Consider the following 22559-nt stretch of genomic DNA (forward strand, 5'->3'; position numbering starts at 1 on the left):
GTCGTTGTTGGAGCACTCCCAGTACCCGGGCAGTCTCCGTCTCTGTCTTGATGGCCTGAAGGGACTCATCAACCGCCTTCCCAAACAGGTTGTTCCCGTCGAAGGGCATGTCCAAAACCTTGGTTTGTACATCCTGGCGGAAATCCGTCGCCTTGAGCCATCCTCGTCGTCTCAGGCAAACGCCTTTGCCCAACTGACGGAAACCGGTGTCGGCGATGTCCGTTGCCACCGTGATGGCATGGTCCGAAGCCATCTCACCTTCCTCTAAGATTTCAAGGGCCTCAGCCCTTTTGGCGTCCGGAAGGAAGTCCAACAGAGGGGCGATTTTGAACCACAACTCCCTGTCGTAGCGGGCTACGATAGCCAGGGCATTGGCCGCCTTGATAGTCGTCGCTGCGGATGAGATGACCTGTCGTCCCATCGTGTCCAGCTTCCTGCCCTCGCCGTCCGGCGGGGAAGTTGATGTCGAAGCCGATGCGCCCCCCCCCCCCAGCTTTCTTCTTTGCCGCCACCGAGACGACCGAATCCGGGGAAGGTTGCGCCCGAAAGACCAGGGGGCAGCATCGGGGACCCGGTACTACTTCTCGTACCGGTCCCTCTTTGCCAGCGCCGTGGCAGGGTTCTTGAGGAGGGCGAGCCCCTCATCCCAGATGTCATCAAGAAGTGGTATGGCGAGGACCGTCTTCCTTTTAGCCTCGCGCCGTTGGTAAAGGAACCCCTCCTTCTTCTTCTCTTCTGGGCAGAGCTGGAAGAGCGCGGATGCCCTGGAAATCATGGCATGGAAGGATCAATCTCATTGTGCAGGGACGGCCGAGCAGGGGGCGACGGGGTACACGTCCAGTCGTCGCTTCCGTTGTCATCTGTACCTATCGTAGCCGTGTCCGTGCCTGTATCATCCCCGTGGGTAGTAGACCAGGGGGAAGGCAGAGCAGGCTGCAGAGGTGGGAGAGGTGGCGTAGGATGCATCCTCCTCTTCTTATGCAGTGGTCTTTCCGAAGGTCCCGGCTCCGGTTCCCCCGTCGGGTCTGGCTCAGGTACCTCCGTCGGGGGGGAGGGGCAACCTTGTCCTTATCTCCGAGCATAAGGACTGAATCGCTGACAAAATGGCCGCCGAAGTGTCCTGCCGCACCGGAAACGACGGGCGCGAGGGCTCTTGAGGAACCTCGTCGGCGACACAGTTGCTCTCGTCGTCACCCTCGTCGGGATCCCTCCCGATGGGCTTGGCCTCTTCCACGACTTCGATGAGCTCTTCTTCAGAGGTCGTGTCGTATCCACGATGGCCACCTGCCCCTCCCTCACCTTTTCCAACGAGGACTTCGTGGGGGTCTTCTCAATGGGCCTGAAAGACGACTCCCTCCGCGGTGGCAGGGAGACTCTGGGTCCTGAGGTCACCTCCACTGGCATAGCCTCCACAGGCTGAGCCAGGGCCGCTGCGACTTCCTCAATCGAGGTCTTAGCAGGGTGAATTAAGGCCATCGTCACCTTCTGTACGCCTGAGGCCTTCACCCTGGGGGGAGGGTCCGAGCCTCGCTCCCCCTCTGCCGGAATCTTCGAGATCGACCGGGGCCTCTCCAGAAGCTTCGCCGGGTTCTCGGACTTCCTCTTACCCGAGCCAGAGTGTTGGCTCGTGGTTGATGGCGCCAGGGAGGATGCGCCCTGCCTGGCAGCCAAGGAGCCCGACCGTTCGGCGCTCCCGGTCTCGCAGTGCTTGGTCTTTGGTTGGGCCCCCGTCGCCGGGGTGCCCTCACAGGACTTAGAAGACCGCTTGGACTTCTTTTTCTTCTTCTCGCCTGACGGGCTCTTCCCTTCCAGTCAGTTGGCGAGACGGAGGTGGCGATCCTTCATGGTCCGCTCCGACATGTTGCCACAAAACGCACAGTCCTTCTCCGTGTGCGTCTTGTCCTCATGGAGACAGTAGAGGCATAACGAATGCTCGTCCTCCTTGAAAACATTCTGAAGCTGGCATCCAGGGCAGGTCCTGAACAGCTTCCCGGGCGTCGAGCTTCCTTTCTCCTGGGCCATGTCCGGGGCAGGCCTCGGAACTTCTGGAATCCTCCAAAAGCATAACTCGATGAAATCTTCACCCTTGAGGGGCGTAGAAAACTCCGAAGCGGATCCCCGTTGATCAGATGTAGAAACGGTGGAGCTTGAGGCTCTATTTAACCGAAAAAAATGAGAAAAATCTCCTGAAAAAGCGTGAAAACGCAGCAAAAGCTCGAGAGCTGCAGCATGAGGACTCCCAATACTTGAACGTGCGGTAAAAATCTGAATGGCTGCTAGAGGCGGGGCTTAGGGAGAGGGCAGTCATTGGCTGGGGGCAGTATGACCCAGAGACCAGTGATTGGTTACTAAGAAAGACAGATCAGAAACAAAACTGATACTGATTTTTTTCTATACCGAGGATTCCCGGCCCGACTACGGGGAATATTCATGAGCATGTGAATCCATGCCAGACCCCATGCTGGAGAACTACGTGATTCCGAGACCTTAGGAAGACGACTGAGCCCACATACTGCACAATTTTGGAAATCTATCTGAACAAAACCAGTCCACTCTCTTCCTGGAATAGAACTGCAATTTGGTGTGTCTTTGGAACTATGCAAGTGTCCTTTCTGGGCTTGTTCATAGACTTCTCTTTACCTGGCTCTCCTCCAGTGAGGTCCTAGTCAACATCAGCCTCAAGATTGCCACATTTGCAGATACCGTACAAAACTGGCTACTTTGCTATGTGTGTACTTTTCTCTTTGAACTGGACTTTGTCCTTTAAACTACAAAATCTGCATTATTACACACTCCGAATTCTAAACAATCCTCTAGTCCAGTGGTTTTCAAACCTTTTAATGCCAAGCCCCCCCTTGGAAATAAAGTTTTGAAGTGGAGCCCCCCACGGACAGTTAGGTTGCGGGAAAGATCCTAAGTGGTGCGGAGGGATGGCATAGCTCACCAAAGGCATCATAGGTATAGCTGGGAGAAGGGAGTCTACCAAGAGACCAACAACTCACAGTCTTATACCTGTTCAGTTGTACAGGAGAGTAATATATATATCTATATATTTCTTCTTTTTTTTTTAACACGGCCCACGGTAGCGGGCGTGTAGTTATGGTTACGTTGCTAAACTCATAGGAAGAGCACTTTTTTGGCGGCTTATAACTTCGCTCCCCCTGGACGAATCCTCACCAAACTTTGCAAAAAAAGTATATGGGCGGCTCTGAATTTCTTAGGCGAGGTTTCGTGCGTGGGGCGAAAAGGTATAGAAGGGTCCTAACATTTTTTTTCCCATAGACTGAATGGGGAAAAACTGCGCACAGCTACAGGTCGAACGGCTGGATGGATTTTCACCAAATGTGCACCAGGAGCGCGGGCTTGGGCCAGAAAGCGGGCTTTTGTGTGTTTGGTGGAAAACAGACCGGTAAATATTTTGCAAAACACTGAAATGTACATCCGCTGACCCATTTCCCAGTTTGCTCCGTGGACCGATGGTCGCGGTACGCCGTGCTGTCGGCGATCAGTGGACGCGGCCAGTGGTTGGCTGGAGGGAAGCGTGCTGTGCGTCAAAGTTTTTGGGAGACGCCGCTATGGTGTGTCAGAGAATAGTGATGCGCCGAAAGGCGTAGGAAAGACTGCTTTGCAGGATCGGCTGGGTGAAAGAGGGGAAAGCAAAGATATTGCCAATGTTTTGTGTTGTGGGCTGTGGCTGCCGGTGAATATTTTGAGTTTGTGCCTGGGACCTGTTTTTTTTTTTTTTTGCAGCGGGTTTGTGAGGAAATATTAACCTGTTAAGGCGTAGGCTTTTCACTGCATGGCTATGACATGTACAAAGCATGTAGGGCTTGTGTGCAAACCCCCTAATGTTAGGGCAGAATGTATGGGAGAGGCACTTAGCGATTAGGTAGTCGGGCAAGTTTGCTTACACCATTGCTGGAAGGGAGTGCATAACGACAGAAAAAGGAGGATTGTTTGGCAGCACACTGTCGAGATATGCACCAATCCTGCAGCTATTGACCTACACTGCATTGGTGGGTAGTTGCACAGGGAAATATGATATGTTGGTCACTGGAGGCAGACTGTATAGGGGATGGGGAGTGCCTTGGAGATAATATGAAGAGGGCTGACCTCTTTCCTCTCCAATCGACCCTCCCAGGTCCAACTGGGGTCCTTCCTCTCTGACATCTTTTTCTCTACCTGTGGTGTCCCCCAGGGATCTAACCTATCTAACCTATCTCCCTGGCTTTTCAACAAGTATCTGGCACTCCTTGCTCACCGCATCGCCGCTCTCTGCCCCAACTTTCAGTGCTATGCGGATGATACCCAGCTCATTTTCAGGCTACCCTCGGCCTCCTCGTCTCCTTCCCTCATCTCTGACTGTCTCTCTGCTATCCAGGAATGGTGTGCCGCCAATTACCTCTGCCTTAATGCCAGTAAGACAGATTCTGCTCATCGGCACACCCACTCCCTCCTTCCCTGCAGCTCTCTGGCCGGCCTATCTTGGCCCTCTTCCAGCTCCTACCTGCAAGGCAAAAAACCTCGGGGTCATCTTCGACTCCACACTCTCCTCCTCTCCTCACATATCAGACGTCTCCAAGAAGTCACACTACCAGCTGCACCTCCTCAGAGGTATCCTTCCTTTCCTCTCCTTCCCCCAGAAGCTCACTGTCTCCAGAGCCCTGGTTCTCTCGAAGCTTGACTACTATAACAGCCTCTATCTAAATCAACCTGCTTCCACTCTCCGCCCTCTGCAACTCATCCAGAACAGGACTGCGAGACTTGTCCTTGGCCTCAAGTCCAGGGACCGTATCTCTGCAGGACTGAAATCGCTACACTGGCTCCCAGTGGCTGCGAGGATTAAGTTCAAAACCCTCTGCATTGTCCACAAGGCCTTATGGGGCTTGGGGCCAAAATACCTTCAACTCTCTCTTCCTAAATATCTTCCTTCTCGAACACTTCGCTCATCCGCCTCCAACTCCCTCAGGGTCAGCCGCTTCTCCAAGCAACGAGTTGGGGGTAGCTCTCTCCGCAGCAGGGGCCTCCCTCTGGAACAGCCTTCCTGCCTCCCTTAAACTTGAGGAGAACCATCTCCGGTTCAGGAAGCACCTCAAAACATTCCTCTTTGCTTCTGCTTTCTCTCCCCCTCCCCCCTGCTAATTACTGAAACTGCAACTAGGTTACTCACCGTCTCGGTCCTTGGCCCTGCCACTCTCCCCTGTACTGCCTCCCTGGCAACCCCTGCAATGCGGTACTGTCTCTGTATCCCTACAGCCCCCCTTCCCAGCACTTGTCTGCACTTACCTTGCACTTGCCACCAGCGGGCCCTTATATTTTTTATCTTGTATTCTACCAACCCTGTACTGCACTTTTCCCTTCCCCCTTGCACTTTTCCCTTCCCCTCCACCCTTGCACTTGCACGATCTGAATGACACCTGGCCTAGTAGGATCATTGTCTGTCTCCCCTCCCCCCCCCCTGCCTCGTCGCGCCTTGTAACACTTGTGTATAGGCGCGTTACAAATGCCATATCATATCATATATCAAGATATTACCAGTCGTGTATGTTATTTTGTGCCTCCAAAGCCCCTAGTGCCTTGTGTGCATGGCAATGGCCTTTGGCCATAAGAGTGTGCCCACTGGTTGGAAGTAGGTGTGTGAATGCTGTTTTGGTGTGCTCCTTTACTGTACGTATACGTACGTGTAGGCAGCCAAGCAGTCACTGTAGACAGACTGTATAGGGGATGGGGAGTGCCTTGGCGATAATATGAGGATATTACCAGTCAGTGTACTATGTTGTGTTGTGCCTCCAAAGGCCCTACGGCCTTGTGTGCATGGCAATGAGCTCTGGTCGTAACAGTGTGGAGAGTGGCTGGAAGTAGGTGTGTGATTGCTGTTTTGGATCCCTTCTTTACTGTGCATATACAGACGTGTAGGCAGGCAAGCACCGTTGGAAATGTTAGCATGCATGCCTGTATTGCCTGCCAGTGGGTGTGTAGTAGGACTAGGCAATTGGGTGCATGGACGGAGGCGTAGGCGTCCACCTGTGTACCCAAGAGGCTAGGGTTTGGCTGTAGCCTTCCTTTAGGGAGGGCAGGTTGACATTGGCAAATGAAGGAATTTGTTTGGAAGTACTGACACATTGGCCCTCATTACAACTCTGGCGGTAGCCAGGCCGTTAGTTGCATTTGTTCCGGCACCCGTGAATGGGCAAGAACCGGGTCATGCCGAGCTGGGCGGACCCGGTAATTGCCCATTTGCGGGGACCGGTAACATGGGACTCCCCATCCCCATTCAGCCCCAGAGGGCTGAATGGGAATGCGGACGTCGGATGCATTGGCACATGGCGAGTTGTGCCGGTGCATCCGATGTGCTGTGCTCGCGGGTGCCGGTCAGCCCACCAGGAAAAATCTGGTGGGCTGTCAGGCCCCCGCAAGCACAGCCCGTAGTATGGCGGTCCGGGAACTACGGTATCGGCATGCTTACACGTACTGTAGTTCCCGGACCGCCATGCTTGTATTGAGGCTCATAGTTGGTGGGTAGTTGTGGAGGTCATTATCATTTAATGTAAGGCCAGAATGTATGGGAGAGGCACCTAGCGATTAGGTAGGCGGTCAAGTTTAATTACACCATTGCTGCAAGGGAGTGCATAATGACAGAGAAAAAGAAGGATTGTTTGCCAGCAGACTGTCGAGATATGCACCAATGCAGCAGCTATTGACATACACTGGATTGGTGGGTAGTTGCACAGGGAAGTATGATATGTTGGTCACTGTAGGCAGACTGTATAGGGGATGGGGAGTGGCTTGGAGATAAAATGAGGATATTAGCAGTCAGTGTACTATGTTGCATTGTGCCTCCAAAGGGCCTACTGCCTTGTTTGCATGGCAATGGGCTCTGGCTGTAACAGTGTGGCCACTGGTTGGAAGTGGGTGTACGAATGCTGTTTTGGTGCGCTGCTTCACTGTACATATACGTAGGCAGCCAAGAACCGTTGGAAATGTTAGCATGCCTGTATTGCCTTCGAGTGATAGTTGGAACATGCCACAGTATTTGGTGTGCGGCAGGAGATGGTGCAGTGAGAAGTTGGGTAGTGTGGCCACAGGGTGCAGTGCGTATGTAATGTGAGTATGGAAGTGGGTATGGGTGAAGGGCACCTTATATGTGGTTGGTTACTCTGCTGTGTGCACATTTATCGAAGTAGGTCAAATGTTCTGAAGGTGGTGTGCATAGGTTGGCAGTGACACACTAGCGTGTGAAGGGTAATGTGTAGGGGTGGTGCAGGCTGCGCTATGTTTGTGGCTTCTGCCAAGTGTGACACGTTTTCATGAATGGGTGTTGTATGGTTTGGGGGAGATGGGTAGGACTGGCGCTGCCTATGTAACGTTTCTGCATAATGATAGGTGTCCACATGGTCGCTTGCTTGGATGTGTAGTGTTGGGGTGGGGGTGGAAAGGGTTGCAATGTTGTGTGTATACGTAAAGGTGTGCTGGGCTGTGTTATGATGTTTGTTGTTGCCACAATAGTGCCTTATTTAGCAGAAATTTGTGGTTGAGGGGCTTTGTACACAAACGGAATGTGTACTGAGAGTGTTGAAAGGTACAAAAGAAGTGGTATATAGAAATGACAGTATACAATGCAGAGGTTTTGTATGCGATTGGTGCATACGTGCTTTGAAAATGTGACAGCACCCAATTTGGGGAGTGCTGTAAAAAGTGACCGTGCAAAGGGAAGAAGCATTGTCCCAGCTTCATTGGGCTGTGCCCCTCATTGTAGATGGGAAAGCGCATGTTCACATCCTCCCATTATGAGCAGGGTGGAAATGAAATTGTGGGAAATAGACAATTAGGAGTTTAGGGCGTGGTTTTTAGGAAGGGGCGTTATCATTTTGTCACAATACTGTGACGTGAGGGTAGTCGAGATGGAGAGACGGACAGTGCTCATCGTCAGTGATAAGTTTGTGCGCCATCTGCACAGGTGTTGCGTGCAAAGAGGCGTTGCTAGTAATTTCGGGTTGGAAGGAGTGGACGCTTTCTGGGCCTGTGAGGGTGACTGCAGTTTCGGCGGGATGGTTTGCCATTGCAGATATGTGGCGTCCGTCACAAGCGTGGACTGTGTCGTGGTGCACTATGGAAGTGGACATTTGGGCTACATGTCGTGTGGACGATTAATCCGTTTGCTGATGAGGTTGCTGACCGCAGTGATGCATATTTTCCCTACTTTGAAGGTCAATTTCTCATACATAACACCAAGAGCACTATGGGTACATGACGGTGTCATCTGTCCCCGGCCGGAAGTTGGAAGGTGTGCTATAAACGGAATTATGCATTGGTTTATGCAGACTGCTGGCATGTTCTCCACCCACTATGAGATCATGAGGTCGCAAAATATGCAGTGGTTCCGTAGACATGGGATTTGAGCGCCATTGGCAATGCTGTTCCTTTCACACTGTGCAAGAAGCATTGACCAGAATCTTGTAAAAATATGAGGACTGGCAACCAGAAACACATACAAAGAGAAAACACAAAAGAAATGTGCTTGCACGGAAAAAAACCAAAATAATATAATAAAATAAATACATTTATAGATATACGCAGGAAGACTGAAACCCCAGCCTAGTTTTATAATGGTTACCACCCACCTCCTTCCCCCCTAATCCCCCCACCTTCACTATCACCAAAAGTTAGTGGATTACGTAGTACTTTCAGGCTGGTTACGTGGATGGAGGAATCGTGCATACTTTCATTGAACTTTGCAGTGGTTGTGGTTTGAAATGGTACCACATTTGTGGTGTGCATGTGTAACAGTACATTTCAAGTGTTGCACAGCAGTGACAGTGTTCGATGATGGCGGCTTTAATGTGATTGGTGGATGCGTGTGTACCTATCTACCAGTGACCTAATCAAGTAGAGCTGCAGAGAAGATAGTGCAAAGGGAAGACTGACTTTTCCAGTTTTACAGGGTTGCAGGGCACGCGCTACTTTGGGAGGCGCACGTGGCAAAATCTGCCCTTTACACGACTATGCCCAAATGTCATGGAAAAGTGGGGAGTAGCCAATCAGGTAGTATAGGTGCGGTTAACAGGAAGGGGAGGGGAAATGGTTGGACATTATACCCTGCGTACTTAGGGTGGCTGACATGCTGAAACGTACTGTTTTGCCTGTAGGTGCCCCCTTTGCAATACATGTGCACAACTGTGCTCTGCAAAGAAACTTCGACAGCAATTTTTGTTTGGAAGGAGTGCACGGATTGAAGAACGCCATGCATGAGTGCCATTTCGTCGATATGCATGCACTTTGCAAACATCTCTTCACGTGTGCAGTAGTAGATGTTATCGTAATTTATTAAGGCGGCATGCATATGGGTTACCTGCCTTGCTTACATTTGTCCCGTACACTGGGGAGGTTGCTGGGTGTCTTGAGGATGTTTTTTCCCACCGCCAAGGTGCTTCTCACATGTACAATACTGCGAAGAGTATGGCCTACTACTCATGGATGTTGTGCCGAGCCAGACGAAGGAAGGTGTCTCCACTCGTGGAATGTTTTGTCTGCAACAATGACCTTATTACTTGTCGACATGGAGTGTTCCCAAGAAAATTACATTTTGTTGACATCCATTGCCAAAGCACTTTCGTTTCCTCGTCTACAGGATGCAGTGAAGAATTTACTGAACTAATGTGCATAGAAGAATAAACAAAAGCTACAGAAAACAGAGGGTTTTCTAGAAGGATCGACACAATTAAAAAATACAGACTCTTTTAAGAGTCGCCTCTTACTATGAACTCCCCCTGCACTGGTTGCAAGTTATTCCCTCACGCAGCACGAAAGTCAAAGGCGGGGAATATGCGAGTGGCGTCCACGAAAATGGAACTGTGGGCATTGTACAATGAGTTCATTAGGATGTAAGGCCATAGGAAGAGGTACTGTTACACTGGGGACCGGCCCGCAACGTACTTGGGGACCCGCACGTGCTACATTCGATGCTCCTTACCATGCTGCCCTATGGAAATGGGACTGTAGCGATTGCCGTATCATGTGCTGCTCAGGATGTGCGTCAAAGGAAAGCACGCCAATAAGAAGAACTCCGCCGGCTTTACTGGGGCGCGCTCCTGAAAGTAGTTGGAGAAAGGCATGTGCCACATTCTGCATTTCTGAGCATGCTGGACAATAGAAATGTTACTATGCCCTTTGGCCAATGAGGTGGCCAGGGTGTACGTTACAGAAAGCAGCATCAATAGGGAGAAGGACTCCTCCTGCTCCATCAGGGTACTTCCCTCGCGGTGATTGGGGAAAGGCACGTGCCACATTTTGCCCTTCTCACCATGTTGGCCAATGGAAATGTGACTATGCCCTTTGGCCAATAAGGTGCTCTGGCTGTGCATCACAGGAAAGGGAGGCATTCACTTTTCCAGAAATGTGTGTACTGTGGCTGACAAACATGGCAAGGCGCACAGTTTTCGTCGTGGGAGATTACTTTGTGCAAGATCTGTGCGTGTATGCCCTCCAAGAAGACTGGTCTAGCAATTTGGGTTTGAGGGAGTGGACGTTTTGTGGAGTGGTATGGAATCGTGCTGTTACGGCGGACTGCTTCTAGAATGTCGACGCATGGCCTCTTCGCCAACTGTACATGTTGTGATTGTGCATTTTGGAGGCTTCTTTTTGAATTCCATGCCTTGTTTCCGTGTGTTCAGTCAACTGAAGATTTTGCTGAAAGCAGTGCAGTGCATTTTTCCTACTGCCAAGGTATACTGCTGAGAACCATGTGGCATTATTCCAATGCTTCCTGTCGCCAGCCAGAGGTCAGAAGGGGTCTCATCAACAGAAGTATGTGCGACTTCTTGAGTGCTGCTGGGATGTTCTCCTGTGAGAATGAGAACATTGGTTCCCAATAGATACACCTTTTCCAGCGAAATGGCATCTCTTTGTCGACAAGGGGCAATGAAATGTTTGTGCACAATCTACAGACTGCACTGAAGACCCTACTGTAAGAATGTGAGCTGCAGTTCAAAACACACATTCACGTATGAAAACCGCAAAGACACCATTTCAAGGGAAGCACCTTTAAAAAAAAAAAAAGGTTCTTTTAAGAGCCCCCACAAGCAACAATATCCACTCCCCTGGTAGAAAGTTATTCCCCCACTCCCGCGTAGCACAAAAAGTCAGCAAATATCCCGATAGTTGCAGGGTGGCACATGCTACATACGCCACTTTTGTAGATGATGCCCATAGAAATGGGCCTCCAGAGGCTACATGATTGGGCAATGAACTTAGTGGGTGTGGTGTGAACGGACCAACGGAGCTACACTGTATTTGTGTCACAGAAATACAGAGGGTGCCGTTATGGGTGTGTGTTTTACGAGACACAGCGTGAGGATTTTAGGGTATGCCGACATACCTTCAGTGAAAATGAATACAAAACACTGTGCACTCGCTACTCATTTACCAATCTATAATGTACATGTGTAGTGCTATGGACTAGGTACAATGAAGTGCCTGATTTTGCTTTGTGTGTAGGATATGCAATCATGACGACATTATTGTTTTTCACTGTGCAGGGAAAATTGCACAGCATGTTACATGACTTTCAGTACCGTTTACGATGAAGAAGGCACTTGCCCAGTGCATGCGTTTCATTCCAATCTCTTGCATAACTTTAGATCGCAGTAGCTCCCATCTTAGATATAAGTTTAGATTAGGCATTTTTCTACCCTGCATTTACAGTTTAATAAACCCTTGAACTGTGATCACTTGTGTCTCTTTACTGTTGTCAACATGAGTGCCTTACAGCTAGGATCGGCTGTTTCTTCGATAGGGGAGAGATTACACTTGTCTCCCTACTCTAACTGGTGGGCCTAACCGGTTCAGTGTCTTGTATCACAGAGCTAGTCCTCCTGGAGCTTAAAAAAGTTGTGGCCATGTAGCTGCCACACATCTGGAGTGGGGACTCCTGTTGCTTGGATCTCATGCAGTCTGGGGCTGTTAAATCTCAGTGAATTCCCCTCGCTCGGTCTGGTCATAGTAGCTCTGCACTGAATGCCAAGAAGAGAAGCCTTGATGGTGCCAGCGTCCTTCCATCCTTCATGCCTGCTGACCCAGTCTACAGTCACTGACTGCTCATCTTGCCTGCGTTATCCTGCATTTCCTACAGCATGGTGGGATTGAAAGCAATGGTCCTTGTGTACCCTTATCCTGAGCCAAGTCAAACAGTCTTCATTACTGTGAGGTCATTGACAGAGACCAGAACTGTCAGACCCAGCAGTCAAATATGTCACTGGTAGACGCCACAATCAATGGTGAGAGCAGTTGTCCATAACAGCCTAGCCATCTGGGGTCATGGTTCATCCTGACTAGTGTTTGAGGGGTGGCTTTGAATACCTATTTATGTGACCCCCGACTGAACTATTCTGTTCTATTTAGCATAAAGTCCAACCATGCAGCTACCCTGGACTAGCCCTTGGTGGTGGAACTTAGACATAGGAACCTTGTCTGGGGTCAGGATTGATAGCTACCCACTTTCTTTACAGAAAAAACAACTTTTGTTATATCATGAAAAGTGTCACTATCCAAAGCAATGAATACCCCATTATGCCTATTGCTTTCTATAGGAGAACACTGACTAAATTCTCTAATGCCCCAAAGTACCATAACTTGGTAACTTCAGTGAAACTCTGTTGAACACGTCTTTCTAGGTTAGATTTTTACTCATTAAGTTGAGTTTCAGTGTGCTGGTGTTGCCTTGCAATTTTAAAATGCCTGGGATAAACGTATACAACATATTTTCCCCCACTTTAGGTCCCTGAAACAGAATTGGATTTGATTGTATTAATTCTAAGGTGTGGTAGGAGTCCCAATTGGACGAGCGTCAAGCACAGAAATACAATTCACTTCAGGGTACAAACGAGAACCCCAAAATAATGGTTTGCAATATATTGGTGGCTCATTACGGGTTTGGTGTTGTCTCGGGGGCAATACCACCAGCTGGCATTTTACCATATAACCGCCCGATTACGAGTGGTGGTTTGGCGGTGTAAATCCCCATTTCCTAGGGACTGGGTATTTTTTAGTGGTATTACCACTGGTGGAATTACCGAATGGTAATTCTGCCAACTCTTTTCAGGTAAAGTGGAAGAGTTACCTCCAGCATCAGGTAAATCCTCCACTTTACCTCCAAAAATCGATGGAAAAACCACCCGATAATTCCAAGACGTGTGACATTGCATCTAAGGAAAGGAATCACACTTTGTACTCGTTTACAAAATAGTCTCAGCCCAACTTTCACTATATGATAATATTTCAATAGCGAATTGGCATCTTCTCAACAGCAGTGTGAGCTATGGGCAGTATTATGTTAGCAAGATATTGTGATGAATACAATGGTGTCATCCCTTCTTTCCGGGTATATCCTCTCCCCATGTGGACAGAGGATGGCAGCCACTACCTGACCCTGATGACAGCATCAGGGTCAGGTAGTGGTGGGGTGATATATGAGGGAGGTTCACATGGGGGGAGACAACCTGCGGGGAAGTAGCAGGGCATCATCCGACAATGCATGGTATTCCCCCTTCCTCTCTTGGGAATATCCCATCCATACCCAATGGCTTAATGGCATATTGTTACACTTCCCCCTCATCCATTTAGAAAGAACATGGAAGATCTTTCATCAAAAACTGTATGGAAGTCTCATGAAAATACTTTCAAACTCTACCTGCCAATCACTCAGAGCTGACTTGCCCTTAAAGAACATTTACCCAGACTGTGTACGTAAACCATCATGAATGGCCTACCATTCCCATAACTACAAGACAAAGAGTACAGGCTGCACTGTAGTTGTTCGGCGCGCATACCTGTAGCCAGGAAATGTAAACAGCGGACGCAGCTGACAGTGGCGCGCCGCTGCTTGAAGAAGAAGGCTGTCTCTCTCGGTTGGGACCAGGAGACCATGGGGCTGAAGGAGCTGCCATGGAGCCATCCAGCTCAAAGAGGGAGAAGAGGAAGGTTGTTGGTGAAAGAAGACAGGCTGCAGGAATGCCAGAAGCCAAGCCAGGGCTCCTGGGCGTTCGCAGCTGTTGATCAACACTGCTTACCTGATGGAAGCCTGACGTGGAGCAGAAGAGACCGAACAGTGAAAGCGGCGAGATAACAAGAGATGCTGATGGCCTGTCCCTGGTTTGACGCATAGAGAGGAAAATACACCAGCGAGAACTGGTGAGTCCACGAATGGGAAGGAAAAAGTTACTTACCTGTAACTGTTGTTCTCCAGCATGGGTCTGGCATGGATTCACATGCCCATGAATATTCCCCGTCGTCAGGCCGGGAATCCTCGGTTAAGAAAAAATCAGTATCAGTTTCGTTTGTGATCTGTCTTTCTTAGTAGTAACCAATCACTGATCTCTGGGTCATACTGCCCCCAGCCAATGACTGCCCTCTACCTAAGCCCCTCCCCTGGCAGCCATCCTCAGATTTGGTAGCATGTAAAGTGGCAGTATGACCAAGTGAAGAGCCGTAGAGGGGAAGGAGGGAGGGTTCGCATGTGAATCCATGCCAAGCCCATGCTGGAGAACAACAGTTACAAGTAAGTAACTTGTTCCTTCTCCAGCATGGGGTCTGGCATGGATTCACATGCTCATGAATATAAGAATACATAGCTGTATACACATGCCACGGGAGGTGGCAACAGGCTCAACATTAAGCAATACAACAACTCAACATTAAGCATCTCTTACCTCCTCACCAGGCTCACCTTGAGCAAACAGGTTGCGCAGCACTGCTTGGCCGACCCTGGACTCCTCCCTGGAGTCCCGATCGACGCAGTAGAATCTTGTGAAGGTGTGCGTCGACCTCCACGTAGCAGCCCTGCAGATGTTCAGCAGGGGCACACCAGACAGGAATGCCGTGGTAGCAGCGATCGCTCTGGTCGAATGGGCTCTCGAACGGCCGGGCAGCGGTCGGTTTGCCAACCGGTGACAGTGCATGATGCAGCCGGACAGCCATCTGGAAATGGAAGCCTTCGAGAGAGCCTTCCCTTGATTCACAGGTCCAAAGTTCACAAACAGCTGTGATGTCTTCCGAAAACTCTTTGTGCGGTCCACGTAGAACTTCAGCGCTCTAGCCACATCCAGCGAGTGCAAAGTCCTCTCGGCCGGAGACGAAGGCGACGGGGAGAAAACTGGTAACACAAAGGGCTCGTTGAGGTGGAAGTCCGACGGCACCTTGGGCATAAAGGAGGGGTGCGTCCTCAGCACCACCCTTGTGTCGTGAAAACTCAAGTATGGAGGCTTGCAAGATAGGGCCTGGATCTCTCACACTCTTCGTGCGGAGGTGATGGCCACAAGGAATGCTGTCTTCCACGATAGGAACTTCAACGGCGCCGAATGCATAGGCTCGAATGGGGCCCCATGAGCCTGGTCAGCACCACGTTGAGCTCCCACGCCGGGGCATAGACCTTCAACGGCGGGAACGATAGGAATAGTCCCTTCATGAATTCCTTCACCAGGCGATGAGACCACAAGGACGCCCGTCCTATAGTACTGGTGTATCGGGAAATGGCAGCCAGATGTATCTTGATGGAGGCGTGAGCTAGTCCAGCTTTGGCCAGCGACAGTAGGTACGGCAATACTTGAGGGGCCGTAATCCGTAGAGGGGTAATCTTCTGTGCACGGCACCAGACAGAGAACCTCTTCCACTTATGTCCATAGCATTTGAGAGTTGAGGACGCCCTGGCTTTTGCAAGAACCTCTCTGCAGTCAGCTGGGATATCGTATCCTCCAAACTCTAGTGCTGCAGGAGCCAAGCCTGCAAGTTCAGCGACTCCGGGTCGTGATGGAGAATGGCGCCTCCTTCTCTGGAGAGAAGATCCGCGTCCGTCGTCAGCTTGATAGGTGGGGACGCTGAAAAGTCCAGAAGGTCCAGGAACCAGATCTGCCTCGGCCACGCCGGTGCGACGAGGATCATCCTGGACCTCTTGAGCTGGTTGATGAGACGGAGCAGCAACGGCAACGGAGGGAACGCGTACAGGAACAGGCCGTCCCAAGGGAACGAGAAAGCATGCGAGGACACTTCTTTTGAAATTCCAGCGAGTGTCCGCGGGCCAGGGTGGCCAGCACCCAACAGTCGGTGGAGATGGACTCCCACACACTGACGAACTTCGTCAGCCGGCCTCCCACAGGGTTGCTTCAAAATATCCACATGAAACTGGCAAGAGTGGCTACTGGATTGATCACATGTCTTCAGCAGAGTGACAGGTTAGAACCCATTGAGAGACTATTTAAATCATTATCCTTCCAATATAATGAGCAGGCTCGGACTGGCCTATCGGACAATAGGCCCATGGTCGAACCAAAAACACAAAATGCTGGTGTGGGACTTTTTTTTGTCAAAGTGGGCCACTTTTTAGGCCAATGTGGGCAAGTTTGATGAGTTGCTTCACTATGCGGCTAGTAGTTTTGACCGGAGTTGCTGAATACATTTCTTCAAAATGCACAATTTGCATCACATTTTATTAAAATAACTCCCCATTGGGTACTATTCAAACAGTGTCTCAAAAGGAATGAATAGCCATTTGCAACATTGGGCCACTTTTATGCCCAGTCCGACCCTGATAATGAGAGACAATAAGTTGTATTAGTATTAACCTCTACTCCTTAAATTGTAAGCAGCAAATGATTGCACTATATGAAGGGTAAAGAAAATAGAACACTGTTTACTGTTTCACTGACTGCCTCTAGCATTAAATACATAAATGTGAACTGATATTCAGAAATAGTGCATTTGAATTCCTGACAACAGACCTTGGAGCTATATCTCTGTTAGTACCTGCTTCTGGGAATGAAGAAATGTCAGTCAGTCATGAGATGGCTCTATCCACTCACCAGATATCCCACTGTGAGCAGCACCTGCTATGTATCCAAATCAGCAAACAACTCAATTGTTTCCACAAACTTATGTCCGTACTTAAGATATGGCTTACCGTCTGCCACAGAGTTAATCCCCATGTCTGAATCTGCAGTGCAGTCCTGGACAGCATCACTAGTGACCTTCAACCAGTCGCTACCTGAAAATGGGAGAAAAGAGATACTAATAATTCAAACTCATTTCAATGGCTGAGAAAAAGGGGCACCACGTTCCTTAGGAATAAACTGAGGTTAAGCTTGTACCAAAGCTTAAGACTACCCCGTCATCGCAGGTAAATCCATCAGGCAATGGTTGCCCAAATGCCTGCAGTAACATGAAACCAAAGATGGACACCATCATGGTAATATGGAATGGGGTGACTTCAGCACCACTGCCTGGGCAACCTTTAGGGTACGTTCTCTCAGCTCTGATTTTATGGAGGTTTTACCACAGTCCGCAGGCAAACCTATCCTTAGTGAAAAAGGGAGCCCATCCATTTAATCCCAACTCGCATCTGGTAGTGTGGCAGATGAGTAGGACTTTAATCTTAGGATGGAATGGGCTTGAAACCAAAGTGCAAGTACGCGCATACACAGACACATAGTAAAATACACCACATAATATACTCAGGGTCACCATAAGAGATTTTTTGGGCACGGCACAGACACAGCTGGGTAAATACCTGAACTAAAGAAATGAAGGGATTCACAATCTCTGGTCCTAACGCCCCTCATCACGATCATAAACCAAAGGATAATATGCTGCCCTGGCAGCAATCACAATACGCATGAGTGTGCCCTTGAAGCTCTATGGTGCCCTTCATCCATTCAGGAATCAGAATAATTAATATGTGGAATTTAAAGGGCAACAGTTGCTGCCCATTAAGGAGGGTGCCTGTGTTCTAGCAGAGGTATGGATAACCTTTTCACACGTACAGCTAGGAGTCTGTATTACAGCTGCAGAAAACAGATCTGTTGCTTTAGGAAAAAGGTACACATTTCACCTAGACACAGAACAATCTTGGATAAAGGAGTCATATTGACACGCACCATAGCATGGATAGATGATGAAAATTAGAAGATACCAGGAATAAGCCTGAATCCGAATGCAGACTGAGATTAGAAAAGGGCCAGGGTTTTCAAGTTGTATTGCCATCAGTGAGCAAAGAAACATATGACTTTGAAATGAGCAAAACATCAATGGTCAGCATTCTTATATATAGAGCAATACTATAGTAAACCATGAATTCGTTTTTTAGTACACATTGCAATTTTGACATCTTTAGGGACCGGCTATTTTGATAGGTTGGGCACCATGATTTTAAGTGAGTTGTCCAGGGTCACACAATCTGGTTAAAGGTTGAAGCTCGGATTTGAGCTCAGTCTGCAATTTCTGCACTTGACAACATTGTTTCCCAGTACTTGATAGAAATAACCCATTATTGCCTTATGTGGTAGCCACCTGTACATTTTGAAGCCTTGTTTACAGTGCTCTGAATTAATAGTCCTTAAAACTCCTATTGATAGTTTTTCAGAACATGTTCTAATGAGGGGTTCTGTGAGGCCAGCTTAAAGGAGCCACTAGTGCACTGAGGTTCTAGACTAAATTCTCAAAAGAAATGTAGTTGAGAAGTCAGGCTTCGACTCAGGGGGAGGTAGACTTGATGTGAAGTACAGTTAGCAGGAGCCAAGCCTCTCAATGAAGAGAGATTCACAAAAGCAACTACAACAATATATTCTTTATTAGGCACAAACAGGCAATATGTACAGCATACTAAGGATATGTGTGATAAAGCAGAGAAACAATAAATGTTATAATGGGTGTATGTTTCAACTAAGTCTTACTCCGGTATTTAAAAGGAATGGTTTGGTCCAAACACCTATAAAATACAGGGAAAGAAGTACAAATAAGGGCTTATCTAAAGAAAACTGTCAGAATGGAACAACATAATTGTCGGTATGATCCAGGTGACCAACACCATATGGTATCAATGGTCCAAACACAAACGTTGTGTATTAGAACCGAAAAATCGATTTCTACACAAAACCATACAAAAGATAAAATTCACTTAAATCAACAATTTCGACAATATTAAAAAAGAAATACAATTAAATAAATCCAAAACCTAAAAGGAAGAGAAAGAAAAAATTAAATCAAAATGTGTACCTTCCACCCTCCTTAAAAAAGATACAAAAAAGGTTCATCCACAACATTTCATAAAACAAGTTAAAAACTAGCTAATTAAAAAGGGGTCCAAAGGTGCCTGCTTGAAGAAACAAAAAAACAAAAAATACAAAAATAAAAGAAGAGGCAGGGTACGCACCCTACCAGGGAGAGGAAGAAAGATACAAAACAAAATTATTCTAGGGGCATTTCAAGAGTAAGCTGACGGTATGATTCCAATCCCGTTCAATACCCCGATTACATTAATGGTTAACAGCACATCCTGTCCCGCTATGAGCCTATCCCAGAACATTTCGGAAAGGAGGTAGTCCTCGATTTCCACTATTTGACGAAGACCCCTTTTTCTCACTTCCCAGGTACCCTCACATTCTATCACAAGATGTTTCCGGGTCTGATTACGTGGGTCCTCACAGACTTTGCACAATTTTTTACCCTCATTACCTCGATCCCTACACGACAGGACTTCACCAGTGTGTAATAGGTGTGTAATAGGGTAAACCAAGTTTTGTCTGACTTTAGGGTCTGGAAACTTTCTCAGGTAGCTTGCTAGAAAGCCCCTTTTTTATCATAAGGAGAAAGGGCATTCCCACTTTAAGTTTCCGCATTTGATTCACAGTGCGGATCCAGTCCATCTGGAAAAGGGTACCCTTGGTCTTATCTGGATTGGTGATGAGTCTCCACGTCACTACTACAGTCCGTGAGGGCTGCCAGCACCAATCTCCCAAGTGTACACAGGAGCGAAGATGTTTGTTTAATCAAATGAGACTTAAGATCTTCATAAAGAGAGTCTGATTGGGGGGCCATTATCCGACAGTACAGAGAAACGAGTCTCCAAGTTGCACGTGCCCTTTAAGACTTGAGTCCCAATTCGTACCGTAAACTTACCATCGGAAGACTCAAAGGAAGACTGAAAACCCTCTTCCATATGGTTCCATCCAAGCGCAGCCAGTTAAAGTCCCAAATTAGTGGTTTTGCCTCCAAACCATACAGAAGAATTGGTATTATCTTTGCTGTTTAGTATCTGACTAGGGGTAACATTGAAAACTTACAATATTTCCTCATGATTTTGACCATGTGGGCTGAAAGTTGATATGTTTTTCCTAAGAGTTCTTGACCACTTTGGGCCAAACTCAGTTCGCATAGAAGAGAAAGCCCAAATAAAGGACCTCCTTGACTACCGGAATGACTTGTCCTTCCATTTTCCAGATATATTTGGGCCCTTGTTTACCTCGACTCTTGAAAGACACTATTTTTTAGTTGGGTTACCTAGGACGTTGTTTTCCTTAATATATAACTCTAGGGAATTCAGCAATCGCTGTAGACCGACTTCAGTCCTATCCAAAAGGACGATATAGTCTGCATATATAAGACAGTTCAGAGTGCTGTCTCCTACCCTAGGACTAAAAAAGGCAGATTTGTCCAACTTCTCTCCCATGTCTGCCAGGTATAGAATGAAGAGGAAGGGTGCCACCAGGCAACCCTGCCTAACGCCTCTTTCCACCTTGATATAATTTGAGAGAGAACCTTCACTGTCTAATCTCACCCGTACCATATTGTTTCTGTACAGAGTGATCAGGATTGCTAGTAATGGTTTTGGTATCCCCCGGCTATCAAGTTTTGCCCAAAGGTGGTCTCTACTGACCAGGTCAAACGCCTTAGAGAGATCGATCCAGGTGGCAAAGAGATTTTAACCCACCACGGCGCCAAAATTTTCAATCAAGGTCGCTAAAAAAGTCCCATTTAAGGATGTGGAAAGGCCCTTCCCGAAAAGCAGTTTGATATTTGGGGATAATACGATTGTACCTCACCCATTTCTGTAATTCCCCTACTAGACCCGCAAACAATTTACTCTCCACATCCAAAAGGGCTATAGGGCAATAATTTGCTGTAGACGTTCGGTCGCCCTTTTTGTATATGGGGACACAAATCTAAGTGGTCCAGGACTTGGGCTGTGTTCTATTAAAAATAATTTCTTTGAACAGCTGGGTTAAGACCTTTCCCCATATATCTAGGTCTTCCTTCAATACCTGATATGTTAGGCCATTTGGGCCCGCCGTCCGTGAGATGGTGCTTTTTTTTTTTAATCAAGTCCCTTACGTCTCTCTCTTCAAAATTCAACTCCCAAGGGAAATCTGTGATTTTGTAGCCAAAAGTGCCCTGTGCCCTTTGGTATTGTGACATCAGACACTCAATCCAATCTGCTTCCGTTACCAGGTTTATAAGAGTGTGATTTAAATCAGCCCCCTCGCTATTGATGATGGACCAAAAATTATGAGAGTTATTTTAATTAAGAGCCGCAATTACGCTTTCACCATCATTCTGAAGGTGTGCAGCCTGGTGTTGACAGGACCAATGTATGTAGTCTCTTTGATCTGTTGAGCCTTTTCTACATATTGACCTCTTGAAAGAGTAGTTTGCTTCTAGGCCCTAATGTCTTGTCGCATTTCTCTTTTTTTCTCCCACGTTACCTGACCGAATGAATGATTGTGTACCCTCTGTTTTCTGGTGTCTGGGTCAGTTGACCGGTCCAAGGACCACAGGAATTCATGGAAACCTAGAGGACAACTATTCCTCCATTCCCTGACTGAGGTATTCCTCTGATAATCCTCTAGTTTAACATTCAGGCGTCTGCCCCAGCTCCTATACGTGACCAAATGGTTCCTGACATTATTCAGTGTAAAAGACTGGTTTAGGTAGACAGCTTTCTTTGTAAAGCTTCAAGACATTTCTGCCATTAAACGATTGTGATCACTTGTCCCGCCCTCTTTAATCTCCAGTTGCGTGCACATATCAAAGATCTGAGAGGAAAGGAGAATGTAATCTAGGATCGAAGAGGATTTGCCCCTACTCCAAATCACTGAGGCCGGGATGTCCCCCTTTATGAATCTGTTAAGCATCCTTAAGTCCCACTCTGCAAAGAAGTTGGGATTTTCTCTTCTCCCTTGACCCCTCTCCTGATGCTTGCATGGTTACACATTGAGTGTTAAAATCACTGGCCATTATTATAGGAATGCCCGGGAACTCTATACTTACAATAGACAACGGTGTGGCCAGAGAGTCAAAAAATAAAAGTGAGCAGCTAATTCATATGCTTCCCCGATTAAGGAAGACTTGCATGCTATAGAGAGGCCCCCCCAACGGCCTTCCTGTCCCCTGCATTGACGCTTCCTGATGTAATATTTTAAAACCTTCCATCTGGAAGGAATTTACCAGCCAAGTCTCTCGCAGGAAGATAAAGTTGTTTTTAGAAAATAAAGCCTCCCTCATTGTTTTCAATTTAAAGGAGGTTGAACCCCTTGTGTTCCAGCTCATGAAATGCCACTTGTCCCAACTAAAGAGACACCCTGCCTACTCCCAGACTCTGAAGCACTTGTGTCAGAATCTCAGGGAGCATTGAAATAACTTTTCTCTGCTGATCTTCCTGGGGTGCTATTTCCCCCTTGGACTTTGATATACCAGTACTAGCTGCAATCGCTGACCCCTTCTTAGGGTTTGACTCCCTTCCC

At 47.9% G+C, this 22559-nt stretch overlaps 1 protein-coding gene across 8 annotated transcripts in view; it reads right to left on the minus strand.

The window, feature by feature from the left end:
* Positions 1–22559, minus strand: part of LOC138567561 (uncharacterized) — a 2466350-nt gene that overhangs the window by 1620023 nt on the left and 823768 nt on the right. For all 8 annotated transcript variants that reach the window (XM_069645900.1, XM_069645903.1, XM_069645902.1 and 5 more), the window contains one exon: positions 16946–17029. In XM_069645900.1, coding sequence (XP_069502001.1) covers positions 16946–17029 — 84 coding nt within the window. The remainder of the gene's footprint in view (positions 1–16945; positions 17030–22559) is intronic.

The sequence above is a fragment of the Ambystoma mexicanum genome, chromosome 2p, assembly GCF_040938575.1.
Source record: "Ambystoma mexicanum isolate Mex_15411 chromosome 2p, UKY_AmexF1_1, whole genome shotgun sequence".
In the NCBI taxonomy this organism is placed as follows: domain Eukaryota; kingdom Metazoa; phylum Chordata; class Amphibia; order Caudata; family Ambystomatidae; genus Ambystoma; species Ambystoma mexicanum.